The sequence below is a fragment of the Diplotaxodon limnothrissa genome, linkage group LG6 (genome assembly GCF_057381915.1).
Source record: "Diplotaxodon limnothrissa isolate DT_005_m linkage group LG6, D_limnothrissa_male_GT1.1, whole genome shotgun sequence".
NCBI lineage: Eukaryota > Metazoa > Chordata > Actinopteri > Cichliformes > Cichlidae > Diplotaxodon > Diplotaxodon limnothrissa.
Genome location: NC_140601.1, coordinates 12545527 through 12573159, shown reverse-complemented (window position 1 = coordinate 12573159; position 27633 = coordinate 12545527). Strand labels below are relative to the sequence as shown.

Below are 27633 nucleotides of genomic sequence, written 5' to 3'. Positions count from 1 at the left end.
CAAAGATCAGAATAATGAAGATTTCTGGTCATTTCCAAGGTTCACCTGAATTGCTCAGACTGTGCACCCTTCACTGGCATGAGAAGCTATAGGTCCTGTTATCTTGGACACCATAAACACCACCTCTCTGTGTGTCCAGTATTCACATTTAAAACTATCAGAGCTTTTCACAAAGCTGAAGCAAATGTTTCTAGACCAGGAAAGCTTTCACTTGGGTGGTCTCATAATTTCACTTTAGCTTTCCACAGATGATGTTGTTCTATTGGCTTCATCAGGTGACGGCCTCCAGCTCACACTGGAGTGGTTTGCAGCCGAGTGCGAAGCGCTGGGAATGAGAACCTCCAGTGCAACTGGAGAAATGTGGAGTGCCACTCCAGGTCAGGGTCCTGCCCCAAGTGAAGAAGTTTTTTTTGTATATCATGGATGTGTTCACGAGTGATGGGAGAAGGGAGCAGGAGATGGACAAATGGATTGGTGCAGTGATGCGGACTCTGCACCAGATCGTATCATTATACCGGTCGCGCTACATCCCTACCCTCACCTATGGTCACGGGTGTAGGTAATGACCGAAAGAATGAGATCATCAATACAAGTGGTGGAAATGAGCTTCCTCCGAAGGGCGACTGGCCTCTTCCTAGAAATGGGGTGAGGAATTCAGCATCTGAGAGGGGCTTGGAGTAGAGCCGCTGCTCCTTCACATCGAAAGGAGCCAGCTGAGGTGATTCAGGCATCTGACAAGACGCCTCCTGGGAGAGGAGTTCTGGGCATGTCCCCCCAGAAGGAGGCCCTTAGGTGCAGACCAGGACACACTGGAGAGATTATATCTCTCGGCTGGCCTGGGAAAGCCTTGGTTTTCCTTTGGACAAGCTGGAGGAGGGGGCTGGGGAGAGCGAGGTCTGGGGTTCTCTGCTTAGGCTGCTGTCCCCGAGACCCGGCCCTGGAGAAGCGGAAGGAACTTCATACAAAATCTGAGAACAAATAAAAAAATGATATAACTAAGCACGGTCCGCTGTCCTTCCACTTACTGTATGATTTTTCTCCCAGCAGTATTAGTGGTGTGCTACCTTAGAACAAATTCAAAGATAGTTTATATCACACATGACAATCTTTATAATACAATAGAATAGCCCATTATTGTTATTGTACATGTACCACGACTGGGATTTCCACATCAACTGCACAGGAATAAAATATAAATAGTAAGACAGCAGGAATAAATAACAAACGGGAGGAATACATAAAAATTAGACATACTATAGAGACGTGCAGTTTGATGATTAAATGCCAATGACCTATCAAATCACAACAGGATCCCAGCAGTGATAGGAGTTAGGATGGGACTCCCCCAGAGATGCAGATGGAGGCTTGGATGGAGCTCTGAGGGAAAGCGGTGAGACAAAGGTTACACAAATGAGAGTCTGACAGGCAGGATGACAGAAGAGCAATGAGCTTTAAAGTATATGGAATGGGAGCTGACAGAGGCAAGGAAAACCCTTTTAACAGGAAGAAATCTCCAGCAGAACCAGGCTCAGGAGCCAGTAGGGTTTGGGGAGAGGGAGACAAGACAAATAACATGCTGTGGAAGAGACTCAGAGATTAACAATAACTCATAATTAAATGCAGAGAGGTGTAGAAACACATAGTGAGAGTAAAATGGATGTGAGAAGGAAAATCATTCAATGCATCATGGGAATCCCCCATCAGCCTACACCTAATGCAGCATAACTAAGGGAGGCTTCAGGGTCACCTGATCTAGTCCTAACTATATGAAACTTTTAAGCCTAATCTTAAAAAGTAGAGATGGTATCTCTCTCCCAAATCTGGTTCCACAGAAGAGGGGCGTGAAAGCTGAATGCTCTGCCTCCCATTTTCATTTCATTTCATTTTTTTTTTCATTTATTTATTCATTTTCAGGCACAACAAATACCTATATTGAACATAAAATGCACAAAACAAAAAACAAAAATTGCCTGAAAAAGGAGTGGGACGAAGAAAACTTATTAAATCCCACCCCTATACTCACTCATCAACAAAAAAAACAAACTTCCCGCAGCTACGCCCATCATTGCATACAGACCCATCAACAGCCCCGGGCACATACAAGCATCTAAACGGCAGCTCGCAAACAACAATTAGAGCCTTCATAACTGAATACAGAATATATAAATTATAAATTGCATTACCACAAGTAACAGGCAGTAATAACTACAAGTAACAAACACACATACATATACATACATATATATCTACACACACATGTACATATGTGTACATACATACGCACACTTTTTTTTTTTTTTTTTTTTTTTTTTTTGGAATCCATACCAGCAATGGTAAGAGGACAGACATTACAGAGCACACTAAAACCCATCATTGAGTATACTGTGACCAGACCAACTGTTTGTAGAGAAATTTAAATCTATGAATATTTTTGCATTGTTTCAATTGTAAACTCAGACTGTTCCAGATTTTCACACCACATACAGACACACAAAAGCCTTTACGGGTTGTTCGAGTTCTGGGTAATTTGAATTCTCCAAAGCCTCTCACATTATAAACCTTTTCTCGAATTTCAAATCTAGTTTGTAAATTTGCCGGTAAAAGTTTAGTAAAAGCTTTATACAAAATTATGGATGTATTGTAATTAACCAGATCCTGGAATTTAAGTAACTTTGCCTGAAGAAAGAATTTGTGAGTATGATCTAGATAACCAGCCTTGTGAATAATACGCAGTGCTCGTTTCTGTACTGTGACTAATGGATTAGTTGTATTTTTATATGTGTTTCCCCACACTTCCACACAATATGTAAGATATGGAAGAACCAGGGTACAGTACAGAGTACGAAGTGCATCTTTATCAAGGTATGGTTTCACTTTGTTCAAAACTGCGAGGCTTCTGGAAATTTTGGTTTTTATGTGTCTGACGTGGGGTTTCCATGAAATTTTGTTATCAATTACGACTCCCAAAAATTTTTTTCACTCACATTATCAATTGGTACACCTTCAATGATAATTGGTAATTCTACATTATATTTTAAATTACCAAAAAACATTGCTTTAGTTTTATTTATATTTAATGATAATTTATTTATGTCCATCCATTTTTTTATTAATTTTAGCTCCCTGTTTACGGTCATTACAAGATCAGTATAATCATCGCTACTGAAAAATATGTTGGTGTCATCTGCGAACAGTATGAGTTTAAGTACTTGAGAAACATCAAAAATATCATTTATGTATACATTGAAAAGTTTTGGTCCCAACACTGACCCTTGGGGAACACCACATGTAATACCAAGTTTCTCTGAGTGGTAATGCCCTATGCTAACATATTGTTCCCGACCCGTTAGGTAACTTTTTAACCAGTTACCAGCTTTCCCTCGAATACCATATCTTTCCAATTTATCCAATAATATTGAGTGATTGATTGTGTCGAAGGCCTTTTTGAGATCAACAAAAATACCAACTGCATATTATTATTTTACTTTTAAATACTCGAGGAACCAGAACTAAGTCTGAGAGCAAGTGCTGTAATGGGGTGATACAGTTCTGTAAGGTTTTTAAGAAAAGATGGGGTCTGATTATTTGATGAGAAGGACTCTTACTGCAGAATTTTGGATCAACGGAAGACTTTTCAGCTGTTTTTAGGACAACTTGATAATAATGAAACTAGTTTTTCAGCCTCACTCTGCTACAGGATGTTTCTAATTTTAGAGATATTGCCCAAATATCTCTTAGATAAGATTAAGACAATTCATTAAACTTATTATCTTGAGTGTATTTAGTTACCTTAGGTTAAACCAACATTATTATTCTATTTTGAAAATAACATATGTCTGATAAACCGCAATTTAACCTGTTTGCAATATATGTATTTTTCTTGTTCATTTTATGTTACATTTAAAAATATACAGCCTGTCTGCAGCAATGTTAACCAGGCTTAAAGCTGATGTTACGCTAATCTCCAAATCCTGACTCATGGTACAGGCCTCTGCTCTGAGCTCTCGCACGTTTTGGTTGGTTTTGTTTGCTTAGCTGTTTTGGTGTTGGCCCTCCCTAAAATATTTTTGAACTTCATGAGCTGTCTCTAAAAAGAAATTCAAATGCTGACAAAACTGGTACATGAACATAAACACCCCTCCTGTGGTTTTGCCTTATCAGCTTCAGTCATGTGTGACGCATGTGTGAAAAGTGCTTGACACCTCACAGAACGCACTTTTTAGAAAGTGAAAATGTTTGAACTTAGATAACTTTGTTTTTGTTTTTTTACATAAAACATTTATATATTACCTTAGTTTTTGTTCTGTGTGATTTTTAATTTAATAAAATGTTCCCTCTCATCTGACAGCACTCATCATGGGCATTAATGCCATTGTATTTTGGGACTTTTAACGATTTCTTTGAACTGCTCTTTTTCCCTGCATCAAAATGACGACCTTTCCAGAGACATTGATAGGCCTTGTCAAGTTAAAATACTTTGTATAACCTTCAGAACCAGTTATTACAGATGTGAGTGTGTATATATCAAATCAAATAAAAAAAAATTTTTTATATACACAATCATACACAATATGACATGCAGAGAGATGCTTATAGCTGTGCAACTGCCGACCAGATAAAAGAATAAAACTAAATTTAAAAGTCAAGTATAAAAGTTAAAAATCAAAATTAAAAAGGTGTGCAAATCAACAGTGTGCACACTGACAGTGAACAGTTATGAGTTATGAGGTATATTACTGAAGTACATTGTTGTTGTTGTTAAGTGCTTGTGCAATGATGTGTAGAGATATATAGATAAGAATATTTCTGTTTGTATGTAAACTCTGGCCCAGTGCGGACTGAATAAAGTCTAAAATAAATTCAAACTTGTGACCCAATTCTTGTTTGTGTGTTTTTTAACAGCGTGTGCTGTACAGTCATTGCACCCTGGAAAAAGAACAGTTCAAAGAAATGATTAAAAACCCACAAATTACCAAAAGTTTCACACCCACGATGAGTGTGTGTGTAAACCTATCATGTAAATTATTTTGATGAAGAAGTTTAGTTTGCATTTTGTATCTGGTATTTGTAAAAGCACCACTTGTTTATGATATTCCCACCCAGTCTCACATCACACACACACACACACACACACACACACACACACACACACACACACACACACACACACACACACACACACACACACACAGAGCAGCAGTTCCTTTAAATTTCAGACCTGAGCTGATCAGCTTCACTTTTGGACGACATCAGCTGAACATCATGTTTTGCTGTTGCATATTTTTGGCTGTTTCTTTGTTGCATTCTCTGTGTCACTTCCATGTGTCAGGCTACGGTAAGTTCTCACACATGTGGAGTTTTGTTACTGTGTTTATAAATGGCAGTTCTATTTTTTGCAATGGTCTTATTTACTGTACATTATATTAAACGATTAAATTATGTGATTTTCACATGTATTGTTTCACAATATATATATATATTTATCGTAATTTTCTTAATTTACTTTTCTCAGTATTGTGCCTTCCTTATTTTCTGTGTAATAGTTATCATCTATATCCTTTTAAGTGCCAGACAGTGCATAACATATGAAGTGATATACTGCAACTATATGTGTAGTACAGTATTAACCACTTTCTTAGCTAATGGAGCAAAGCCTGGGAGCTACTTCAGGCAGGCTCTGCATCATGTATCAATTTGTTGGTTTATTTAACGTTCACATGTCATGGTTTGAGTGTTTTGAGCGTTTTGAGTTTTCCTTTTGATTTATGATGCTTTGCTTTATCAGGATGTTTAGGTCAGAGTTTTGCTCCTCTAATGTTTTGTGTTATTTTGTGTTCACGTTTCCTTCCGTTACATTGTGAAGATGTTTTAATTTCATTCAGTTTAGTCTTGAGTTCAGTTTTTTTATGCTGTTGAGTTTATTTGTATCTGTTTTTTGGGCTCTGTCTCTTTCCTGTGTCTCCTGTGAGAGTCTGCCATGTCCTCTGTGTGTTTTTCCCCAGTCATGTCTGTGTTTGGTCTCGCTCCCTCCGTGTCTCGTCTCCCATAACTGTTTCCATGTTTCCCTCTTTGTGTGTCCTTCCTTTGTCTCCGCAGTTGTCTTGTGTCCATTTGCGTTCCTTCCTCCAGCTCCGCCTTCTCGCTCCATGTTCCCACATCCAGGTCTTGTGTTCCGTGTTCTGTGTTTAGTGTTTAGCTTTAGTTCATGCAGTTTAGTTTGTTAGTTAAGTCTCTGTTCTCATTTGCCTCTTATTTATATTTTCATTCAACCCAAATAAACGGCTCGCCTTTTGTTTAAACTCACTCCCTTTTTCAAGTGTCTGCATTTGGGTCCTCATAATCTCTCCACACTGTCCGACATCAGAATTTCTCATCTCTCTCTGTCGCTTACTGTGTAGGAAAGGGTGACTATGTCTTTATGACGCACAAAGCTGGAAGATTCAAGTCAAATCTAAAAGTTACTTTAAGACAATCAATGATTAATTATCATTATTAACTGCAAAGTCAGTTATCATTTAAATGCTTAGCAGGGCCTCAATTTGCTCTAAAACAGCCTCAGTTCTTCTTGCTCTTGAGTCCAAAAGATGTTGACAGATTTGTCCCATTCAGTCTAGAGATGGCATGAAACCACTTTTTTATGCCCGATACCGATACCGATATCATAAATTTGGATATCGGCCGATATGAATCTGATATAGTGTGTTTTTTAATCAATATAACTGTTTTTTTTTTTATATCTTGCTGCTTTTTGTATAAGTTCATACTCAAGTTAAAAAACCCCCCAAAAAAAACCCACTAAAGCTATTCTGTTATACCTGTATGCAAAAAATGCACTGCACCCAAAATATTTCATAGTTCAGCAATACTGATCAATCTAATAAACTTAAACCTACTCCATCCTCCCTATTCTGGTATTTTAAAGAGTAAGCAACCTAACTAATAGGGTTGCAAACCCCAGCAAAAAATAAAATAAAATAGGGAACCCCCCCCCCTCCACCTCATGATGCTTAATCGACGTAATCAAGTTTAATTTGATGCAGTGTGAAAAAAAATGCACAGAAATACATTTTTTTTCAAGAATAATTAAATAGATTCAACATCTTTCTTCAACAGAACTGCAGACTGCACAGATGATACCTTCCCAAAGGAAAAAGTAGCTTACTAGGGTGTATTAGACTTAATGGACTTCTATTCATTTTACATCAGATTAAAAATTTGGGTGTAAGATTCAGATAATTATTTATTAAAAGCTAGACATTTTAAATGAGAATAAGAAAGAAAAGTATGTCTTTGTGCCCCCTTCTCCCTGTTCATGCCCTATCGGCCCCCCTGGCTAAACTTTGCTAGATCCGCCCCTGCACAGTTACCAGCCGTCAGCTAGTAGAAAAAGATCCTGGTGTAGAAAGTAATATTAAATAAATTCTAACAACAGCTTATCAAGCTTAAACGTGCTGCTGTTGTTCAGCCGCTGGTTTCCTCTTCCTGGTGCAAAGTGGGCGATAAACAAACAAGAGAGACGGACTCGCGACAGAAAAGTCGATCAGCTGATCACTGATCAGTTTCACGATTGAAGTAGCAGCAGGAGAGGGAGGGGGAGACAAGAGGCAGTCCTCCATATATCGGTTGTTAAGCTTAACGTGGGAATGCTTTACAAACATTCAGAGATGAACTTACACACTTGCTTTACTTCTCTCTGGGATAACTTCCTCTGAGATGAAATGCAGGATTGGTAGCAGGCTACAAATACACACAGCCGCTCTATCACGTGAGCACACTGCTCCGATGTGCTACGGTTATGAGGAGGGTTACGCCGTGTCGAAAGTTTTGTGAGGTGCTTTTTTGATATTTAATGGATCGGATTACATTTTTTATTTTTCTCCGATATCCGATCCAGTAATTTACGTCAGTATCGACCGATACCGATACGTAATATCGGATCCATCTCTAATTCAGTCAGTCTGTTTTTGGTTTGGAGACACCTGTGAGAAAAGATGTTGGAAAACTTTAACTGTCCAGATTTGGTGGAGCCTGTCTCTCTGCAGCCTCTGATTTCTGTTTTGGCTTGTTGAAACCCAACATGCATTTGTGCTGCTGTAGCCTCGAGGACAGATGCTTTTCTGTCCAGCACAGTTGCAGGTGAAATCTAAATGACCATAGTCTGTCCTTTCTCCTCTGGCCTCAACAAGCCACTGTCTCTGCAGAAGTGCTGCTCACTGGATGTTTTTGGTTTATCACATCTTTCAGAGTTACTGAAATGTGAATCCCAGGAGATCGACAGTTTCAAATATAGTCAAACGTTATCACAGTTGAAGCGATCGCATATTTTCTACATCCTTATATTTGTCACAGACAGCTGATCGATAATTGTAATCATATTCTTAACTTTTCACTTTCATGGGAATTTCTCCCACCTGCTTCATGGACACCATCATGATCTCCTGTACATGAAAAAGCTCATCCTCAGACAGGGTGCAGGCTTCAGTCATTTGTGACGGGCTCAGATTGGACCTGCTACACTTATACATTGAAAGCAACTGAGGTGAGCAGGATGGATGGTAAATATTTTCCTTGCAAATAATTGCATGTAATGTTTTTTTCTTACAGATCCTAGCTGCACAGAGTATCCTGTGTTCACTCCATCTGCACTGGTAGTGAAGTACGGTGACCCAGCCAATGTTACATGTGTTGTATGTCAGAAGGACTGCAGTGGAGATGTTTCAGGTTTAGAGCACACTGTGGGAAAAGTTTCACAAAATGGAACCACGATGTTCTGGACGGTTGACAGACTGACTGAATGGGGCATATCTCTACACTGCTATTATAACAATGATGCTGGCAATCAGTGTACAAGCATTCTGAATCCAACTCTTTATCGTAAGTATGCTTACTTTAGAAAATGAGACTTTTTAGTGGATTTTACATCATCTGTGATCTAAATTTAATCTCTTTGTGTAAATACACAGTTAGATGGATTCATACTCTCAGCGGTTACTGACTGACATCTACCTGTGTTACTCGTTCTTTCCCTGTCTTCTCAGAGCCTCCAGAAAGTGTCTCCATCAGCTTTGTAAACCACACTGAGATGATGTTTGAGAATCAGCAGTACACCCTGCAGTGTAGCGTACAGAACGTAGCTCCTGTTCAAAGCCTCACTGTGACCTTCTACAGAGGAAACACAGCACTGGGTCACCTACAGTCCAACAGTGAACAGAAGAAACCAGTGAATGAGACCTTCACCCTGAACATCACTCCCAGAAGAGAAGATGATGGAGCCCAGTACTGGTGCGAAAGCAAGCTGGAGCTGAGACCAGCTGGACCACAGCGCCCTCCAGTGGTGACATCAGAAAAGCTCCCTGCTATAGTTCACTGTGAGTCTGAGGGGGGGAAACAGATTTACATTTACATGTGTAATTTTCATGGCTCTTTATGTAATGTAAGAGGTTTCAGTGCCTCAAATCATTTTCCCCATTTGTTCAATTTTCCATCGGATTATGACGAGAATACAATTTCTATCCTAAGTCTCAGACTGAAGACACATCTCTGACCAGTGAGACTCTGATCTTTTAATATCAATATATATCTAATATACAGTGGGTACGGAAAGTATTCAGGCACCCTTAAATTTTTCACTCATTGTTATATTGAAGCCATTTGCTAAAATCATTTAAGTTCATTTTTTCCTCATTAATGTACACACAGCACCCCATGCTGACAGAAAAACACAGAATTGTTGACATTTTTGCAGATTTATTAAAAAAAGAAAAACTGAAATATCACATGGTCCTAAGTATTCAGACCTTTTACTCAGTATTTAGTGGAAGTATTTTGGGAAAGATGCAACAAGTTTTTCACACCTGGATTTGGGGATCCTCTGCTATTCCTCCTTGCAGATGCTCTCTGATTCTGTCAGGTTGGATATAAACGTTGGTGGACAGCCATTTTTATGTTGGGTTTAAGTTAGGGCTCTGGCTCGGACATTCAAGAACAGTCACAGCGCTGATGTGAAGTCACTCCTTTGTTATCTTAGCTGTGTGCTTAGGGTCATTGTCTTGTTGGAAGGTGAACCTTCGGCCCAGTCTGAGGTCCAGAGCACTTGGGAGAAGGTTTTCGTCCAGGATATCCCTGTACTTGGCCGCATTCATCTTTCCCTCACTTGCAACCAGTCGTCCTGTCCCTGCAGCTGAAAAACACACCCACAGCATGATGCTGCCACCAGCATGCTTCACTGTTGGGACTATACTGGGCAGGTGGTGAGCAGTGCCTGGTTTTCTCCACACATACCACTTAGAATTAAGGCCAAAAAGTTCTCTTGGTCTCTTCAGACCAGAGAATCTTATTTCTCACCATCTTGGAGTCCTTCAGGTGTTTGTTTGTTTTGTTTTGTTTTAGCAAACTCCATGAGGGCATTCATGTGTCTTGCACTGAGGAGAGGCAAAGAATGAACAATTTAAGTGGGTCTGAATACTTTCCATACCCACTGTACACTACCAGTCAAAAGTTTGGACACACCTTCTGAGTTAATGGCGTTTCTTTATTTTCATGAACATTTACATTGTAGATTCTTCTGAAGGCATCAAAACTATGAACACGTATGGAATTATGTAATAAACAAAAAAGTGTGAAATAACTCAAAACACGTTTTATATTATAGATTCTTCAAAATAGCCACCTGTTCCTTTGATTACTACTTTGCGCACTCTTGGCATTCTCTCAATGAGCTTCATGAGGTCGTCACCTGAAATGTTTTTGCAACAGTCTTGAAGGAGTTCCCAGAGGTGCTGAGCACTTGTTGGTCTTTTTGTCTTCGCTCTGTGGTCCATCTCATCCCAAACAATCTCGACTGGGTTTCGGTCAGACGACTGTGCACTCCATCACTCTCCTTCTTGGTCAAATAGGCCTCTCACAGCCTGGAGGTGTGTTTGGGGTCGTTGTCCTGTTGAAAAATAAATGATGGTCCAACTAAATGCAAACTGGATAGGATGGCATGTTGGTTTAGTGTGCCTTCAATTTTGAATAAATCCCCAACAGTGTCACCAGGAGAGCACCCCCACACCATCACACCACCTCCTCCATGATTCACAGTGGGAACTATACATGTAGAGACCATCCGTTCACCTTTTCTGCTTTGCACAAAGACGCGGCAGGTGGAAACAAAGATCTCAGATTTGGACTCATCAGACCAAAGCACAGATTTCCACTGGTTTAATGTCCAATCCTTATGTTTCTTGGCCCAAACAAATCTCTTCTGATTGTTGCTTTTCCTTAGTCGTGGTTTTTAGCAGCTGTTTGACCATAAAGGCCTGATTCACGCAGTCTCCTCTGAACAGCTGATGTGGAGATGTGTCTGCTACTGGAACTCTGTGTGGCATTTATCTGGGCTCTGATCAGAGGTGCTGTTCACTTGCGATTTCTGAGGCTGGTGACTCGGATGAATTTATCCTCAGAAGCAGAGGTGACTCTCGGTCTTGCTTTCCTGGGGTGGTCCTCATGTGAGCCAGTTTCCTCGTAGTGCTTGATGTTTTAGCAATATTCTGACTGACTGACCTTCAGTTCTTAAAGTAATGATGAACTGTCATTTCTCTTTACTTAGCTCATTGGTTCTTCCCCTAATATGAATTCTAACAGTTGTCAAATAGGGCTGTCAGCTGGGTACCAACCTTCTGCACAACACAACTGATGGTCCCAACAATAATTAAGAAGACAAGAAATTCCACAAATGAAAAATGACAAGTCACACCTGTGAAGTACAAACAGGTGAGCATCATGAAGCTCATTGAGAGAAGACCAAGGGTTTGTAACGCTGTTAACAAAGCAAAGGGTGGCTACTTTGAGGAATCTAAAATATAAGACATTATTTTTAGAGTTATTTATCATTTATTTCTTTGCTACATAATTCCATATATCTTGCTTCATATATTTGATGTCTTCAGTAAGTATCTACAATAATGAAAGTAGTAAAAATAAAGAAAAAACATTAAACGAGATTATGTGTACAAACTTTTGGTAGTTTACTGTATACTGTATATTATGTTTTGTATAAAGAGCAACACCCTGCAAGGTAACTGCAGCAGTTAAATATAATGAAGTGGAATAAATAGTAAAATATTACCCACTGAAAAATAAGTATTAAGTATACTAGCATACGGTGAAAGTGAAGTATAGTATAGTGTACTAGAGACAGTAATTTGATACTTTCCACTCTCCATGAATATGTACTTCCACTTCAGTGTGGACACAAGGGGCATGCTCAGTCTTTATGTGATAGTCATATTGCCTTTGACCTTTATTATGTTTTTGTTATTAATTTAAGACCCCCTCAGTAACATATTTAAGATGAACATGATTCTCAAATCATCACAATCAACAGCACAGTTTGATCACTGATGTGAGCCGGTGACATGAACACATTTAAGCAGGTAACTTATCCAAACAAAGGAGTCTGATGTCAGACACAACTGTTAACTCGCTACTCTGACTCACATCTGGATCCAGAAACCACCATACGTATATGTGCATCATATGACCTAGAGGGGATAACATTAATTGAGAACATTTAGTAATAACTCCAGAAAGCCTCAGAGGCTAATTGTACACAGTTCAGCAGAGATTAAAGGAATTGTCTGACTGTCAAAACAATTCATGTGTTCATCAGTGAACATTCCTCTTTTAAATTAAAAATGGTTGATTTTGCTAATATATTGTGTTCTGTTTCTTCTTCAATAATCACACAGATGGGCCTGAGCTCAATGAGCCACCAAATCCAGATGTGATCACAATCACGGAAGGAGACACTCTACACCTGAACTGCTCCTCTGTGGGAAACCCCAGCCCCTCATACACCTGGACACTCCCATTAAATAGCTCTCCTTCCTACAGTGGCAGCGTTCTCACTATTAAATCTGTTGGGTTTGAGCATGAAGGACAGCATATCTGCACTGTGAGCAACACTGTAGGGACTGTCACCAAGGAGTTTAACATTGACGTACAAAGTGAGTGTTGTCAGATACTTCCTGGAAAATGAGTCACTGAAGATCAATCACAATATTTTCCTCTAGAAATGATACAGCAGTTGAGAATAATCCAATCTTTAATCCAAGAATTAAATTCATTGTGATTGTTTTGGTGTTTTTAATTTGCCTCGTGTATATTATTCTTCTTTTCTTTTTTACAGTCAGCTCCATCCCATACATAATACGTGGAACCTTACTGGGAGTTCTGGTCCTTGTCGGTCTGTCACTGGGATGCTACTGTAAACGCAAGCAAAGGGGAAACTACAAACTCAGTAAAATTATTGTTATTGACAGCTGAAGAAATGACTGAATGGTTAACACCTGATTCTGATTAGCAGCTTGTCTGTCTATCCTCTGTGAGCAAACTTCCTGTTTAGCACATATGCAAGGCAAGCTTTCACATTTCTGATCATTTCTGATCAACAGTTGATTTCTTTCTTTAAATATTACAGATATTTATACAGCTGTTGATGAGCTGTAGTCCCTCACTCTCTGTTTAGCCGAACTAAATTCATGGTTCTCTTCCAATTTTCTTAAACTCAATAGTAACACATCAGAGCTTCTGCTGGTAGGCACTAAACAACACTATCCAGAACTAATAGCTTTTCAATTACAATCAATAACTGGCCAGTCTCTGTTTCTCCATGTGTGAAAAGTTTGGGTGTCGTCCTCGATAGTACTCTTGTAACTCACACATCAATAACATTACTCGGTCTGCATATTTCCATTTGTGTAACATTAATCGTCTCCGTCCTTTTCCCACATGCCACTGCTGTTCTTGTTCATAGCCTGGTCACTTCCCGGATCGATTACTGCAACTCTCTTCTTTTTGGTCTTAGTCAAAAATTTCTCCATAAGCTTCAACGTGTCCCGAACTCTGCTGCTCGTATTATCACCAGGACCCCTTCTATGCACCACATCACCCCTGCTCTGCAGCAGCTTCATTGGCTTCCGCTCAAATACCGCATCAATTTCAAGATACTTTTGTATACATTTAAGGCTATTCATCATCTCTCCCCTTCATACCTCTCTGATCTGGTTCAGATCACCATTCCTTCTCGGCTCCTCTCTCTGTCCCTTCCCCTCGGTTAGCCACCATGGGGCACAGGGCTTTCTCTGCTCCTCGACTTTGGAATTCCCTTCCTCCTGATATGATAAATATCACTTCCTTCTCTCTTTTTAAGTCTAGACTCAAAACTCACCTGTTCACAATAGCCTATTCCACATAAGCTTTTCCATTCTGCTTTTTAAATTTACTCCACATTTTATCTTTATAACTTTGTAAACTGTTATGCTTGTTGTTGTTATTGCTTGTCTCTATTCTGCTGTGTACAGTGTCCCTGAGTGTTTTGAAAGGCGCTTTTAAAATAAAATGTATTATTATTATTATTATTAGTCTCAAAGTAGGGCCATAGGGTCTGCAAAATAATTTACTATCAGTTAAACAAATTTCTTTGTTATATCACAAAAACATCTGGGTGTCATTTTGTCTACAAAACAACCACATGGTGTCCTCTTCACTCCCTCGTGATATCAGTGGGACAAAGATCACTGTCAAAGATCACTGAGTGTGTGCAGGTGACCAGTATGTGTGGATATTTACTGGATATTTATTGCAATGTTATTATTCTTTGCATACTTCGGGCAACATCTTAACTGACTTATTTTCCTTGATCAAAACTCTTACATGATGTTAGCGATGTCTCTTTGTTGCATTTACAGTAGTTTGTTGTTGTTGTTCAGCTTAAGTACAGATTTCAGAGCTGTGGTTTAATTATTATTTCATGTTAGATCCTTGTTTTCTTATGTTTAAGCAACAGCTGCCACTGTGTAATTATCTAACAACCTGCATTCATAATGACATTTATTTATTCGTTACAGAAGCACACACACACACACACAGACTAACGAGCTATCATATCAATACTTTGTAACTGATGCCCCCTGGTGGTCACATCTTTTAAGAAACAAACATTATTGTCCTTCAAATTTGCTGCAACAGGGTCTTCGGATCAGCGGCGCCTCCAGGATTTTTTCATTGGTGTGGCCATATTTCCATTTTTATTATGCTGTTGTCAAATATAGGTGACTTGAAAAATAGAGTTGATATCACTGAAAACAGATACAAACATACAGACTTTTAACTTCACACAAAGTGCTGTCACTGTTATGCTTGCAGTTTATTCACCCACAGTTTTTATTTCATTTTTTACTTTTTTTTAGTTCAGCGAGAGAAGTGAATAATGTTTGAGTCTTGAACGAGTACGTTTAAGGATCCGTGTTTGTATTTGTTAAAGTCTTTGTTTGTCCCATTTCATCCTCAGCCTATCCAAGCGCACTTATCTGAACAAATCACTCAAATCCCTCCCTGTCATAGCCTCTGTCTGTCTGACTTCTGCAAGTGAATTTGCTGTAAAGCAAAGCACATCTGCAAGGGAAGGTTCATTGTTTATACTCATCATTAGTTTCATCTCTGATTTAATGTTACATTTGTGCTCTGCCAGCTGTTGATGAGCAGTGGATTTCAAAGTGGGGTTCAAGATCCTAAAACCCAGTCTGCAAAATAATTTACTAACATTAATTTACTAAAAATGTCACTAATGTCACTGACAAATTAGTCTTTATTCAATGTTTTTAAACAAATAATTGCATCTAAGAGCACAAATGGTGTCAAGATTATAATAGATAAATATTCTCACCTGTGAGGGGGTCGCTGGGCCCAAAGGTTTGACTAGTGAGCTCCTCCTGAGGACCTTTAATAATGTAATACTTGTGTTTTACCACTAGAAGACGCTAGATAATAATCTGAGATACTGGAGGCAGTGTGAGCAACAGTTAATATGAAAAAGCTGATGATCTGCATGAATCTGAACTTTTCAGTCAAGATCACAGTCAGAGCTACTATGGTAGTGACATAATTCTCCAGGCCTATTTCCTGTTATTTAAAGGTTGAGCTATTCCCATGTCAGACAATCATAACATGTAATGTAATAACAATGACCTTTCTTTTCTCACATAACACCACACACACACACATCAAACTTGGATTATTTATGTGAATATTACCTGATTAAGACATTTTCACAAAGTTATGTAGTTTATACGTATCTCACTTTGACCCTGAATATAAATAACTGTGAATAGAGGGTTATTAGTGGGGACTCTATTGTTAATTGCCCCTTGGAGATAAATAAAGTCTCTCTGACTCTGATTCAGTGAGAAAAGATGGACATGAGTTATTGCTGAAACAAACTTGAACTGAAACCATACAGCATCAGTATATTTTAATACTAGATGAGCCTAATGTGTTTGGACAGGCTGTAACCAGCACAAGCCTCACACACTTCTCACCTGACCAGCTGTCGTAAGAGGACAGTGTGCTGCAGGCGAGGAGAGGGAAAAAGAAACAAAACAGAAAAATGGGAAACACTTCATATAATTGAATTCAGCAGATTAACTATAAGAATAAAAACATATAAAATAAATAGTATGAGTGTACACATAAAAACAAATAAGCTAATGAGGCCGAAGAAAGGCGTAAAAGCATGAAAACCCTGACAGCAGAGTGTAATTTGATGACAGGGCCTACCAGTTAGTTAAACTTTAGAATAAAGCAAACTAGAATCGATCCTGTCAAGCTGTTATTTCTGTTTTTTTTGTTTGTAGAAGCTTTCAGTGTCTGTAAGAGGTATCAGTCATCACTCAGAGAGCTGTGACTTCTTTATATTCTCATAGGAGTACTGGCAGTATGACTAGCTGCCAGTTCTTTGAATCAAAGTCATAGTGTTAAAATTAGCCGTACTGAGAAAAAAAGTCCCGTCAGGATGCAAACGTAATCCACTCCTCAGTGAAACTCATCGATCCACTGTTGCTTCATTTTTTCCACTTCTGTCAACTTTGCAGAACTGAAAACTCAGTTTTAGCTAATCTGACGCAGGCCTGTTACAGGTCAAAGCTGAAGTATATAGATGTACTGTTAAGTGGAATCTGAATGTAGAAATATGCATTTATGTTTTAGCATTTTCATTTCCAAACAATCAACAAAGTCCTGGTGAAATTTAAAGGCTGCTCAGTTTTGCCTCCAGCGTGTGTGTTTTCTCCCCTCTGTGTGTTTGTGTGCATGTTTCTTATTTAAAAGTTTCAGGAGGACAGGTTAAGAGGAGGCAGACGGGTAAAACTGTAAAATGCAAATCTTCATGCCAGAGCTTGACTCAGATGTGGAAGCAGTCAGATAATCAAAACAAACCAGAAGAGGAACAGGCAGAGGGCGAAGTCCAGAAATGACTTGGCTCTGTCCAAAACTAGACATCTTTAAGGTTTTTAAGCTACTTTAAAGCATTTTTTCTCTGTTGGCAATTTGTAACCTCATGAATGAACATCAGAGATTAGCTCGAGTTATAAGGAGAACCTTTCAGTGAGCCTGAATAAAAATCAGTGGAAAAGCTAGAAAGCAAAACATGGGCATTTTTCTTCTTCTTCTGGTCACTGGAAGCTGACAAACAAACTAGTGAAGCTAAGCTAACTAAAGTATGACTCCGACCATTCCCACGGTTTTTGCCACCTTTACTTTCATTTCTTCTTTACCAACGGGAAACTGAAACAATGAATGCTCTGATTTGATTCATTATACTGTTTAATGTGTTGTGAATTTAAACAGAAACACGTATATGTAAAAAAAAACAAAAAAAAACAACCACACATCCATGTGGCAAATCAAACTTTAAAAGCAGTTATACAAACTCACAAACACACAGAAAAATATTAACAAGATGAAGCACAAACCTCCGCTAATGCAGCTCAGTCTCTGAGCAGTGTTTACTTTTAGGGAATAGTATTGTATTTTATACACATACACTATGTAGGAGCAGGTAATGGACAAGGTATTGATTTGTAAATAACTGGATGTGAACAACTTCAGCCTATTATATAATATTATGCTACAGTATATTTCTAACTAACTAACAAGTCATTGTCTTTCTCATTTTTAAAGATGTAACAAACTTTGGATTCAACTTGATGTAAAATATAAATCAGGTTTGATATCATTTGTGACATGATATTTGATTGTAAACTATAATGTCATATTTAAGATCTCCACTATCATTTTATAAATGTTGCCAATATTAACAAAGGCACTAAATTTTAACCACAGTTTTAAAGATAAAAGACATTTTATGAAAGTTTAACCTTATTTGACCTCAAAGAAGCCGTCAGAGGTCCAAAGGAATTGTCAGGGCCTGGATCTGTGACCCAGTGTTTTGAGTTTATTTTGTATTTTTGTTTTTCTTTTGTTAGATTGCATCAATGTTAAGTTCTTGTGTTATTTAGTTAGGGTTTATTGAGTGATTTATTCTAGTATGTTTTTATCCATGTCTCCGTATTCATGAGTCTTTCCTGTCTTCGATGTAAGTCTGTCTTAGTTATGCTTTCGTCTCCCTTATCTGTTCCCGTGTGTCTCTCCCTGTGTTCTCAAGCTTGTGTTGTCATGTCCACGTTTCATTATGTTTCACAAACACTGTGTAGGAGCAGGACCGGAGTGGACTGCAGACAAATTTCCATGACTCCACTCCACAAGATTTCATAATTTTTTTCAAAATGTTCTTTTTACCAACAGAATAACATCCAATGCTACCAAAAACATAACTTCCTTGTCTGAGGTATTTACTGAAAAAGCCCTGTAACATTACAGACTTTCAGTGACTCTACTTCAAACTATGGTTATCTGATAACCACAGTTTAATAGATCTGGAGAAAGGAGATGTTGGGCAGATGTTACACTCCTTAATTCTGTGGGTATAGTATTCTAGGAATGTGCTCAGTAAGATTCAGGATTCAAGAAGTTTATTGTCATATACACCACAAAACACAAGTGGCCGTGCAGAGCAATGAAATTCTTACTTTACGAGTTCCCTTCACTCAACTAACTAACTAAAATAAGGAATAAACTTAACTAAAGTAAGAGAAATGTATTTTAAAGCCAGTTTAATTATTTTTCCCAGTTTAATTAGCCCCAGTTCACACAATAATGACGTGAATTTGAGTTTTTAATCTCATGTTTTCAGATCCTGCTTATGGATTCTTTCTACTGATGTAGATGTGATCCAACTTGTCTGGTAGTTTATGTGAGACTGAGGCTGATTCTGTTGTTATAATTCTGATTCTTGTGATTCTTCCATCATTTAAACACTTTGAGTTAATTATTCAATTATCCAATATTATCCAGTAGCAATATTTACTGATTAAAATCTCACATTCATTCATTGATTCTAAAAATCTAATAATAATCCAGTGTCTCTGATATGTGGATTATGAACTGCATCTATTTAGCTGTTCCCTCGCTCATCCACATTTCAGTTACTACACATTACAAAAACACAAGACTGAATTCACATCCCTAAAATCTGTGATCGCACTGAGAATACCACCGCATGCCTTTACACTACAAATGGCACCAGCGTGTCTGGCACTGTCCCAGCACAGAGAAGCAGAGAGATAAGGTCTAACCAGAAAGCTCACAGAGTCCAGTTTAACTTTATCTGGAAGTTTTGTCTGAAGCTCCAGTCAAACAGAATATAAACTCCTTCACCATTAGATGTTTAACAGTCCTCGTTCTCTCTTCCCTTCACTGCCCTGATTGGTCTCTTTGAGGCTTTCCAAGTCTTCATGCACAGAAGCACCTCCCCTGTCACTTTAGTCCCGAAAAACCTTTTACTTCCTGACTCACTAACAAACTTACATCATCCTGCTTGATTCTCCTACTTGTAACATTTTGAATCACCATTGTTGCCAGGGTTGCTGGAAAGCTGCGCTCACAGTCACAGGAAGTCCAGACTGGAATGTGCCAAGTGTCCTCAGATCATGAGGTGATGACAGCAGTGGTCTCTTTTAAGTATATAGTTGATCTCATTTGACATTTAAATCCAGTATTTAGTTATGTTGGAAGTGATTAATGAAAAGTTAAAGTGGTTTAGTTTCTTTGTATTCAGATCATTTCTTAGTGTTTGCTTGTTTTTCCTTTTGACCTCTGTTTGTTAGGTCACTTTTTGCCACTTCAGTTTTGTTTGTAGGTTTTGTTGAAGCTGTTGGTTTGTTGTGTTTTGCTGTCTTTATTTAGCCTAAGTTTACTTCCATTAATGGCTCAGAACTATGATTTTCTTTTTCTAAAACTATTTTTGATTCTTTTTTGATGATCAAATAAAATCCACGTGTTTCACAACCATCTAACCAATGTTCAGTTCATGTCCACTCTATTTAAATAACGCATTTTACATACAATAGCAAACATCATGAAGATAAATCTAAAATGAAGCTAAGTAACTGGAATCTGGGATGGCAGCCTTACAACAGCAAACTCCAGCATTAGCCAGCATTTTCTGCATTGAGAGCTTCTGTGTTACTACTTTAAGTTCATTTGTCTACTTCTAGTTAAATTTTTTTGCTTGAGTAACATATTACATGCCTTAGTGTCTGTAGCACAAACATTTTACAGATTCATATCAGTGCTTTTACTTGGATTAATATTAAAAAAGATGTTTGGTGTGAATAACAAATTGTAGCTCATACTATACCAACAGCATGACTTGAAAACTTTTTATAAATGACTAACACCTTCAGAATTTCCTCATTTAATGTTGCCATGGTTTCAGTGGTTGGCTCACAACCAACATTTTTGTATCTGCCTCAAAAAATGAAAACCAAAGCATTAAAATGAGTCCAAAAAGCAAAGGGAGGCAAGATTTTAGTAAACACAGAAGCATGTTGGGAATGTAAACTGTCTTTACACTCCTTAAGGCTCAGCACGATTACCAGTGACCCCCGAGTCAAAAGCCTTTTCACTAACACTTGTTCGTTTTTACTGTTACATATAAAAATATTAAAGGAGCTATAAAGAGAATAGTATACTTTAGACAATGTCACTGATATTGTGATTTTTTTTTAATTGGAGAATGGATAAATGCATTTGTTTTATCTAGTCTGTGTGACAAATCAGTTCGTTTGGGGAGATTTAAACTTCACAACACTGTGTTTTTATGATTATGAAACTTTCGTCCCTGACTCAAATGAATGACATGAACGAATGACAAGTTTTCTTCAGATGGCTTGGTCTCTCTGTTTCACTCGTGTGGCTCTGCTGCTGCACTTCCAGATGTTCTGATATGTAGTCGTGCCTCTTATGACTTCAAGCTGGAGTAAGGGGGAGCGAGAATAAACAGACTAAAAATAACTAAGGAGGAGTGACTAAACAAGGTTGTAGATCATTTCTGAAGTGTGAAGGAATGAAACAGATAGGAAGACAGGCTAAAGGGCTTTTAATGCTTCAGTCTTAGCAGTTGAGAGCTGGTCCTGTGCACGACTTTGTCCTGGAGGAAGGCTTCACAGGAAAGAGATAAGGGAAATCTGCTTCACTGAAATAACTAGGCCTCAGCATTTGTGTGTGCAGACCAGCAGGAAGGGACATAAAGTATATTTGCTGAAGTTTTTGAGTTTATTGAAATATTTCTAATTTATACATTTAAAAGCAAAACACTGCAAACTGTTATTGTCTTTCCTTTAAGAAAGCACATTTTAGAATTTATCACTCAGATCAGTCAGACTACATACACGTTTTCATTTACCAGTGTGTGTGTGTGTGTGTGTGTGTGTGTGTTTGTGTGTGTGTGTGTGTAAGATAAGATAAGATAAGATAAGATAAGATAAGATAAAACTTTATTAATCCCTCGGGTGGGTTCCTCTGGGAAATTCGGTTTCCAAAAGCACAGCACCGGCAGAAGTTACAGTTACAGAATATTATATATGCACACACACACACACACACACACACACACACACACACACACACACACACACACACACACACACACACACATATATAAATACAGAGACATATAAATAAAATATACGAAGGGGATAAATAGAATAAATAGGAATAAAAATAAAAATACAAGTGAATTGCAAATTTCAAGTATGGAGTCTATTGCACCATTGACTATTAACAAAAGTACTGTACAAAAGGTATTGCACAGTGAGGTGAAGAGGCACTACAGCTTAGTTGTTCCCCCCTCCTTTGTCCTCCTGTTGTTTCCCCTCCCTCTCCCCTTTGTGTGTGTGTGTGTGGGGGGGGGGGGGGGGGGGGGGGTCGTGGTGTTCAGAGGACCTGACTGCTATGAGGCTGACATGAGCTCATCGCTTATTTTTCTTAATGGGATTTCCCCGAAAATTCAGATTTCCCGGATGGATGTTTTCGATTTCACTTTCCCAAAGAGAAGACCAGCCCGCTGATCCACGCCCACAGCTTATAAAGGAGCGTGGACCTCCATGTTGCTATCTGTTCTGCTCTCAGTTTATTACAGACACCATCTGGCCAACAAACTTTGGGCTCGGAGATTTTTTATTAACAAACGTTTTTTCTTTTTCGTTTTCCCAACGAAACTATCTGGACACGATGCTTTCCTGTTACCTTTTCCTCGTTATTTCTTTGATGATCTCCTTCCGAGACGTCCGCGTGTCCGCCTCTGGTAAGTGTCCCGTTATCTGTTGTGCTCAGAGATTTTTTTTTCCCCGTACTTTTGGGGGGTAGAGTGTTGCTGCTTCAAAGTAATACAACAGTTTGACGCTTCGTGTTTTTATTATGAGACTCAGAGATTGAATTATTTCATTATGTCTCATGTTATTAAATAGATGGGGGGGGGGGGGATAAAAGGAGTCAACATAAAGTTTTACTAGCAAAGTGCTTCTTAGAATCGACCTCCAAAATCTCCGGACCCCTCTACCGATGGAAAAGCATTCTTCCTAAAGCTGTTCATTCGTTTGGTGTTTTGGTGGTGGCTGAGAAACCAGACAGTGTATAAACTAGAGCGATAAAAATGTATTACAAAGTGGCTCCATGGCGTAGGGATTTACAAATTCTCCGCTTTGATCCATTTGGGACTGTGTCCGGATGGCAGCTGACCTAAAAATCTGCCACATCAAACTTCATCAAGCTTCCCGCTGTGGTGATCTGTTGTTGGGAGCAGCCGAAAGTAGCTTACAAAGACTGTCAGACATTTTCCATTTGTGATGAATATATTTGCTTAGCAGGAGACTTAGGAAAACTTCATTCAAATAAACTACAGTAGCCTGTAACCTGCACAGTTACAGTTACTCTTTTTCACATATCTGGATCTGATCAGGCTAACCCACACTGGTTAAACTGATTTGAGATCTATAGTGACCGCGAGGTCTGTAGCATATAATTTACATGCTTTTTTATAGTCATTAAACCAATCAGAGACCCGGGTCTCTGATTGGTTTAACTGATGTTGGTTTAACTGATTGGTTTAACTCACACTTTATGAAAGTGAGACCAATTAGGATGGAACAGGATCGACTGATCACTCAGAACAACTTTATGATTGATTTGCTCTGACTGTGCCTCAAGGAAAGATGCACATAAGGGCCAAAACTTCCCACTGCAGGGTTCAACTGTTCAAATTTTTCCTTTAACTTGTCACCAGAGTGTGTAACTATGCAAACAACGTCTCTGTGATTTCTTAATCCTTATTCTAATTCTTATTATATATAAACCTTGTACAAAATGTTCTGATATCAAGTGAGAAGTTGAATCTACTTGTATAATCTTGCTGATTAATTTTGTGTTTGATTTTAAATAAACATATACACACAGAGAACAGCAGAGCCATATAATGTACAAAGATTTTATTGGGTTGCAAAACCTTTTACAGGATACAAAATATACAGTAATGTCTGACTAAAATAGTGCACACTGTGTATGAAGTGTATCTGCTAATCTACCAAATAACAACACTGGATGTGTTTCTTACAGGTTCTAACTGCACAGAAAATCCTGTGTTCACTCCATCTGCGCTGGTAGTGAAGTACGGTGACCCAGCCAATGTTACATGTGTTGCATGTCAGAAGGACTGCAGTGGAGATGTTCCAGGTTTAGAGCACGCTGTGGGAAAAGTTTCACAAAATGGAACCACGATGTTCTGGACAGTTGACAGACTGACTGAATGGGGCATATCTCTACACTGCTATTATAACAATGACAGTGTTCAGTGTACTACCGTTCTGAATCCAACTCTTTATCGTAAGTATGCTTACTTTATAACAGGAGACGCATTAGTGAATTTTACATCACTTATACTTAGTTATAATTCTAAAGTGAAAATTGCTTTATAACCTTATTATTATATTTATTAATTCATAGATTAATTAAACTTCTTTATTTGTGGAAACATACAGTTGGATGGATTCATACTCTCAGCTGCTGCAGACCAACCTCTAGCTTACATTCTATGTTGTTCTTTACATTTTTGTTTCTTTCCCGGTCTTCACAGAGCTTCCAGAAAGTGCCTCCATCAGCTTTGTAAACCACACTGAGATGATGTTTGAGAATCAGCAGTACACCCTGCAGTGTAGCGTACAGAACGTAGCTCCTGTTGAAAAGCTCAATGTGACCTTCTACAGAGGAAACACAGCACTGCGTCACCTACAGTCCAGGAGTGAACAAAAGAAACCAGTGAATGAGACCTTCACTCTGAACATCACCCCCAGAAGAAAAGATGATGGAGCCCAGTACTGGTGCGAAGCCAAGCTGGAGCTGGGACCAGCTGGACCACAGAGCCCTCCAGTGGTGACATCAGAAAAATTCTCTGCTCCTCCAGTCTACTGTGAGTCTGAGAGAAATAAAGACGCTCTTTGTTCTGTTCCTCAGAGTTTAACATTTTGAGCATGTTTCATGTCACTGGTTTAGTTTTATGTCCCATTACTTTACTGTTTTGATTCTTCCTCACACCTCTCATCACTGTTAATGAACAGGCTCTAAAAAGCATCATCAACAAACTGTTGACTGACACAAGCTGATGAACATAGTGGAGGATTTAGCTGCTAAAAACTAAAACACTCAGTGTGTTTGTAGAGACCAAAAATAGAACTCCACTTTGTTTGTGAACCTTAAAAAATAATAATAATTGTGTTTAAACTCTAAATGAAATTTTTTTTAGTATATATCAATTTAAATCTGGAAGCAATTGACTGCAACAAATCTTCAAGAAAGAAAAGTCTGTTCTTTTTATTATGTTAAAGCCACTCCAGAAAAACTCATCCACTCCTTTCAGAGTGCCATATGGCTAGAATAACTCTCTGAACTGTCAGACTGACCTATTAATGTCACACTGCATGTAATATAAATTTTATGTCAGATGTTTAGTGCGGTGAGCATTAACCTGCAAAGTAAGTAGAGCAGTTAAACATCATGAAGTGGACAAACTGGTAAAATATGATCCTTTGAAATCTTAAAGAGTAGAAATTAAGCGAAATGGGCTGAACTGTGGACAGTGCTTTCCACTTTCTGCTGTATATTATGTTAGTGAATAATCTGTTTTACATTTCCAACGTGTTAAACATTTTCTCTGTCAATTATCACAGATGAAAAGTTACAGAGATTAACAAAATTGCGCGACTGTGAAAACAGGCCCATGTTTCCCGATATTGAATTTCTCTTCCAAAATTGTTTGTTTTGCTAAATCTTTTGTTCTTTTTTTTCCTTCAATAATCACACAGATGGGCCTGAGCTCAATGAGCCACGAAATCCAGATGTGATTACAGTCAAAGAAGGAGACACTGTACACCTGAACTGCTCCTCTGTGGGAAACCCCAGCCCCTCATACACCTGGACACGCCCAAAAAATAGCTCATCTTCCTACACTGGCAGCGTTCTCACTATCAGTTCTGTCGGCTTTGAGCATGAAGGACAGTATATCTGCACTGTGAGCAACACAGTAGGGAATGTCACCAAGGAGTTTAACGTTGATGTACAAGGTGAGATTTTAGTTTGTTTTTCACATCCAGTTTCAATTCAAGCAGTGTTTGGATATTTTCTGTTTGACTAATTTGAATATTCTCTTTTTCTGTTTTCTTTACCAAAGCCTCTATTCCCAACTCTGCAGCTTTCCCCTGGATATGGATAATAGTTGGGGTATCTGTGGCTGTTCTGTTTGTCCTCATTTGTGTGCTATGTTGTCTTTTCTATAAACAAAACCGAAAGGGAAGCTACAACCTAAAGGATGTTTTACGGTTTCCTATGCGCACTGCCTTGCCTCTGCAAAACTGCGAGAATATCTGAACTGTGGACAAACAGTCTGGAGCTGTTTCTTCGACATTAGGTGCTGTCTAATTCTTCAAGTCAATTTGTCAAGTTTGACATCATCCCGGTTTGATTGAGGTAGTGGTTACCTTCCTCTACTGATGACATCTGATGACACCAAACAACAAAAATGACAGCATGAAATGAAGACTTTAAGTGACGTGACCGGTGACCTAAATACTGAATGGAAAAAAAGCTTCTTTCTCTTTTAACAAGCTTCTGCTTTTAAGGTACTGTAACACAGTCAGCAGCAGTTCTGCAGTCACTTCCTGTAAATATGCTGCCTTAAATCCAGGTCTTGGGTTGCAGCTTTTAAGGAGTGATCTCTAGATTTCATTGTAGTGAGTGTGGAATTCAAAGTTCCCGTGTCGATATAGACTGAAAACATAGGATGTCACCAGCTTTTTCCTTTAACTGTTACACAGCCTGGAATTTAGTACTGTTGTCATGGCAGCAGCTTACTGGCCTTTGTCTGTATTTCTGCCACTACTTTGAACTAGAAGCAAGATGTAAAACATTCGCGATTTTGACTGTTGACTGCTGAGAAAATCGAGTTCTATGAGAAATATTTGATATTATTTTAAGTTATGTTTTCAGTATTTGGTGACTGTAAAAGTACAAACTCAAGACTAACAGGACACTAACTTAAAGATTCTGCACACTTTTTTTTTTTTCAATTTGTTTTGGCAAATGTGAAAGTAAATTAATGCTATCAAATCCATATGCAAGCAGAGGGCTGAATATCCACTATCACTGCTGTGTGGATGAACATGCTGTTTAACTGTTTTGTTTGTATAAAAATAATTTAAATGACTTTGTATGTTTATTTAGACATGTGCTTTTTTTGTACTAAAGTCTAAAGGAGAATTTCTGTTGCTTCCTTCAACGAGTGTAGTGGCTGCAATTGTGTCAGGCTAGCTTTGCACTCCTGACCTCCACTGTAGAGAATCAGAGGAGAAATGTGAAACATGCAGGTTATTGGCTCTGCCAGCACGCTGCCTCAGACTTGCAGCTCCCATCATTGCCAGGAATCTGGAAGAGGATCGTGCCAACTTAGAGCCATGCTTCTACCGGCTGATGGGAAATAGACAAGGCTGAAGTGTTTTGTTGTTCACATCCGTTATGAAATTTCCACTGAAGCCCTGAAACCCTCAGAAAGTCTAAAGTGTAAAAAATAAGTGGTCTCTGTGACACCACCCACTGGCTTGTGGGCTGAGGTTTTGAAGCCTCAGGTTTGACACCATCTAAGACATGTTAGGCGTCATGTTTCTGACCTGTAGCAACCCCCATCTTTCATATATTATCTACGATTCAAACAAACAGCTAGTGACCTACCAACGGTTGCCACATCCATGTATGTTTGTGTATAGTATGTGTGATTGTTTGTTATATTGTGGGTATTAGTGAAAAAGGCTAAGTTGTAATAATACAGTGCACACTGGAGCTTGTGTTTATTTTTAAAATGTAAATAAATTA

At 38.6% G+C, this 27633-nt stretch overlaps 1 protein-coding gene across 1 annotated transcript; it reads left to right on the top strand.

Moving 5' to 3' along the window:
- The first annotated feature begins 419 nt into the window (after positions 1–419).
- On the top strand, positions 420–27633 carry LOC146630223 (vascular cell adhesion protein 1-like). Its single transcript, XM_085356556.1, has 9 exons — positions 420–555; positions 8605–8874; positions 9039–9368; positions 12732–12982; positions 22351–22525; positions 23833–24099; positions 24350–24682; positions 25575–25832; positions 25940–27633. Exons 1-9 carry the CDS (start codon positions 420–422, stop codon positions 26134–26136), a joined length of 2217 nt encoding a protein of 738 aa, XP_085212682.1. The 3' UTR covers positions 26137–27633.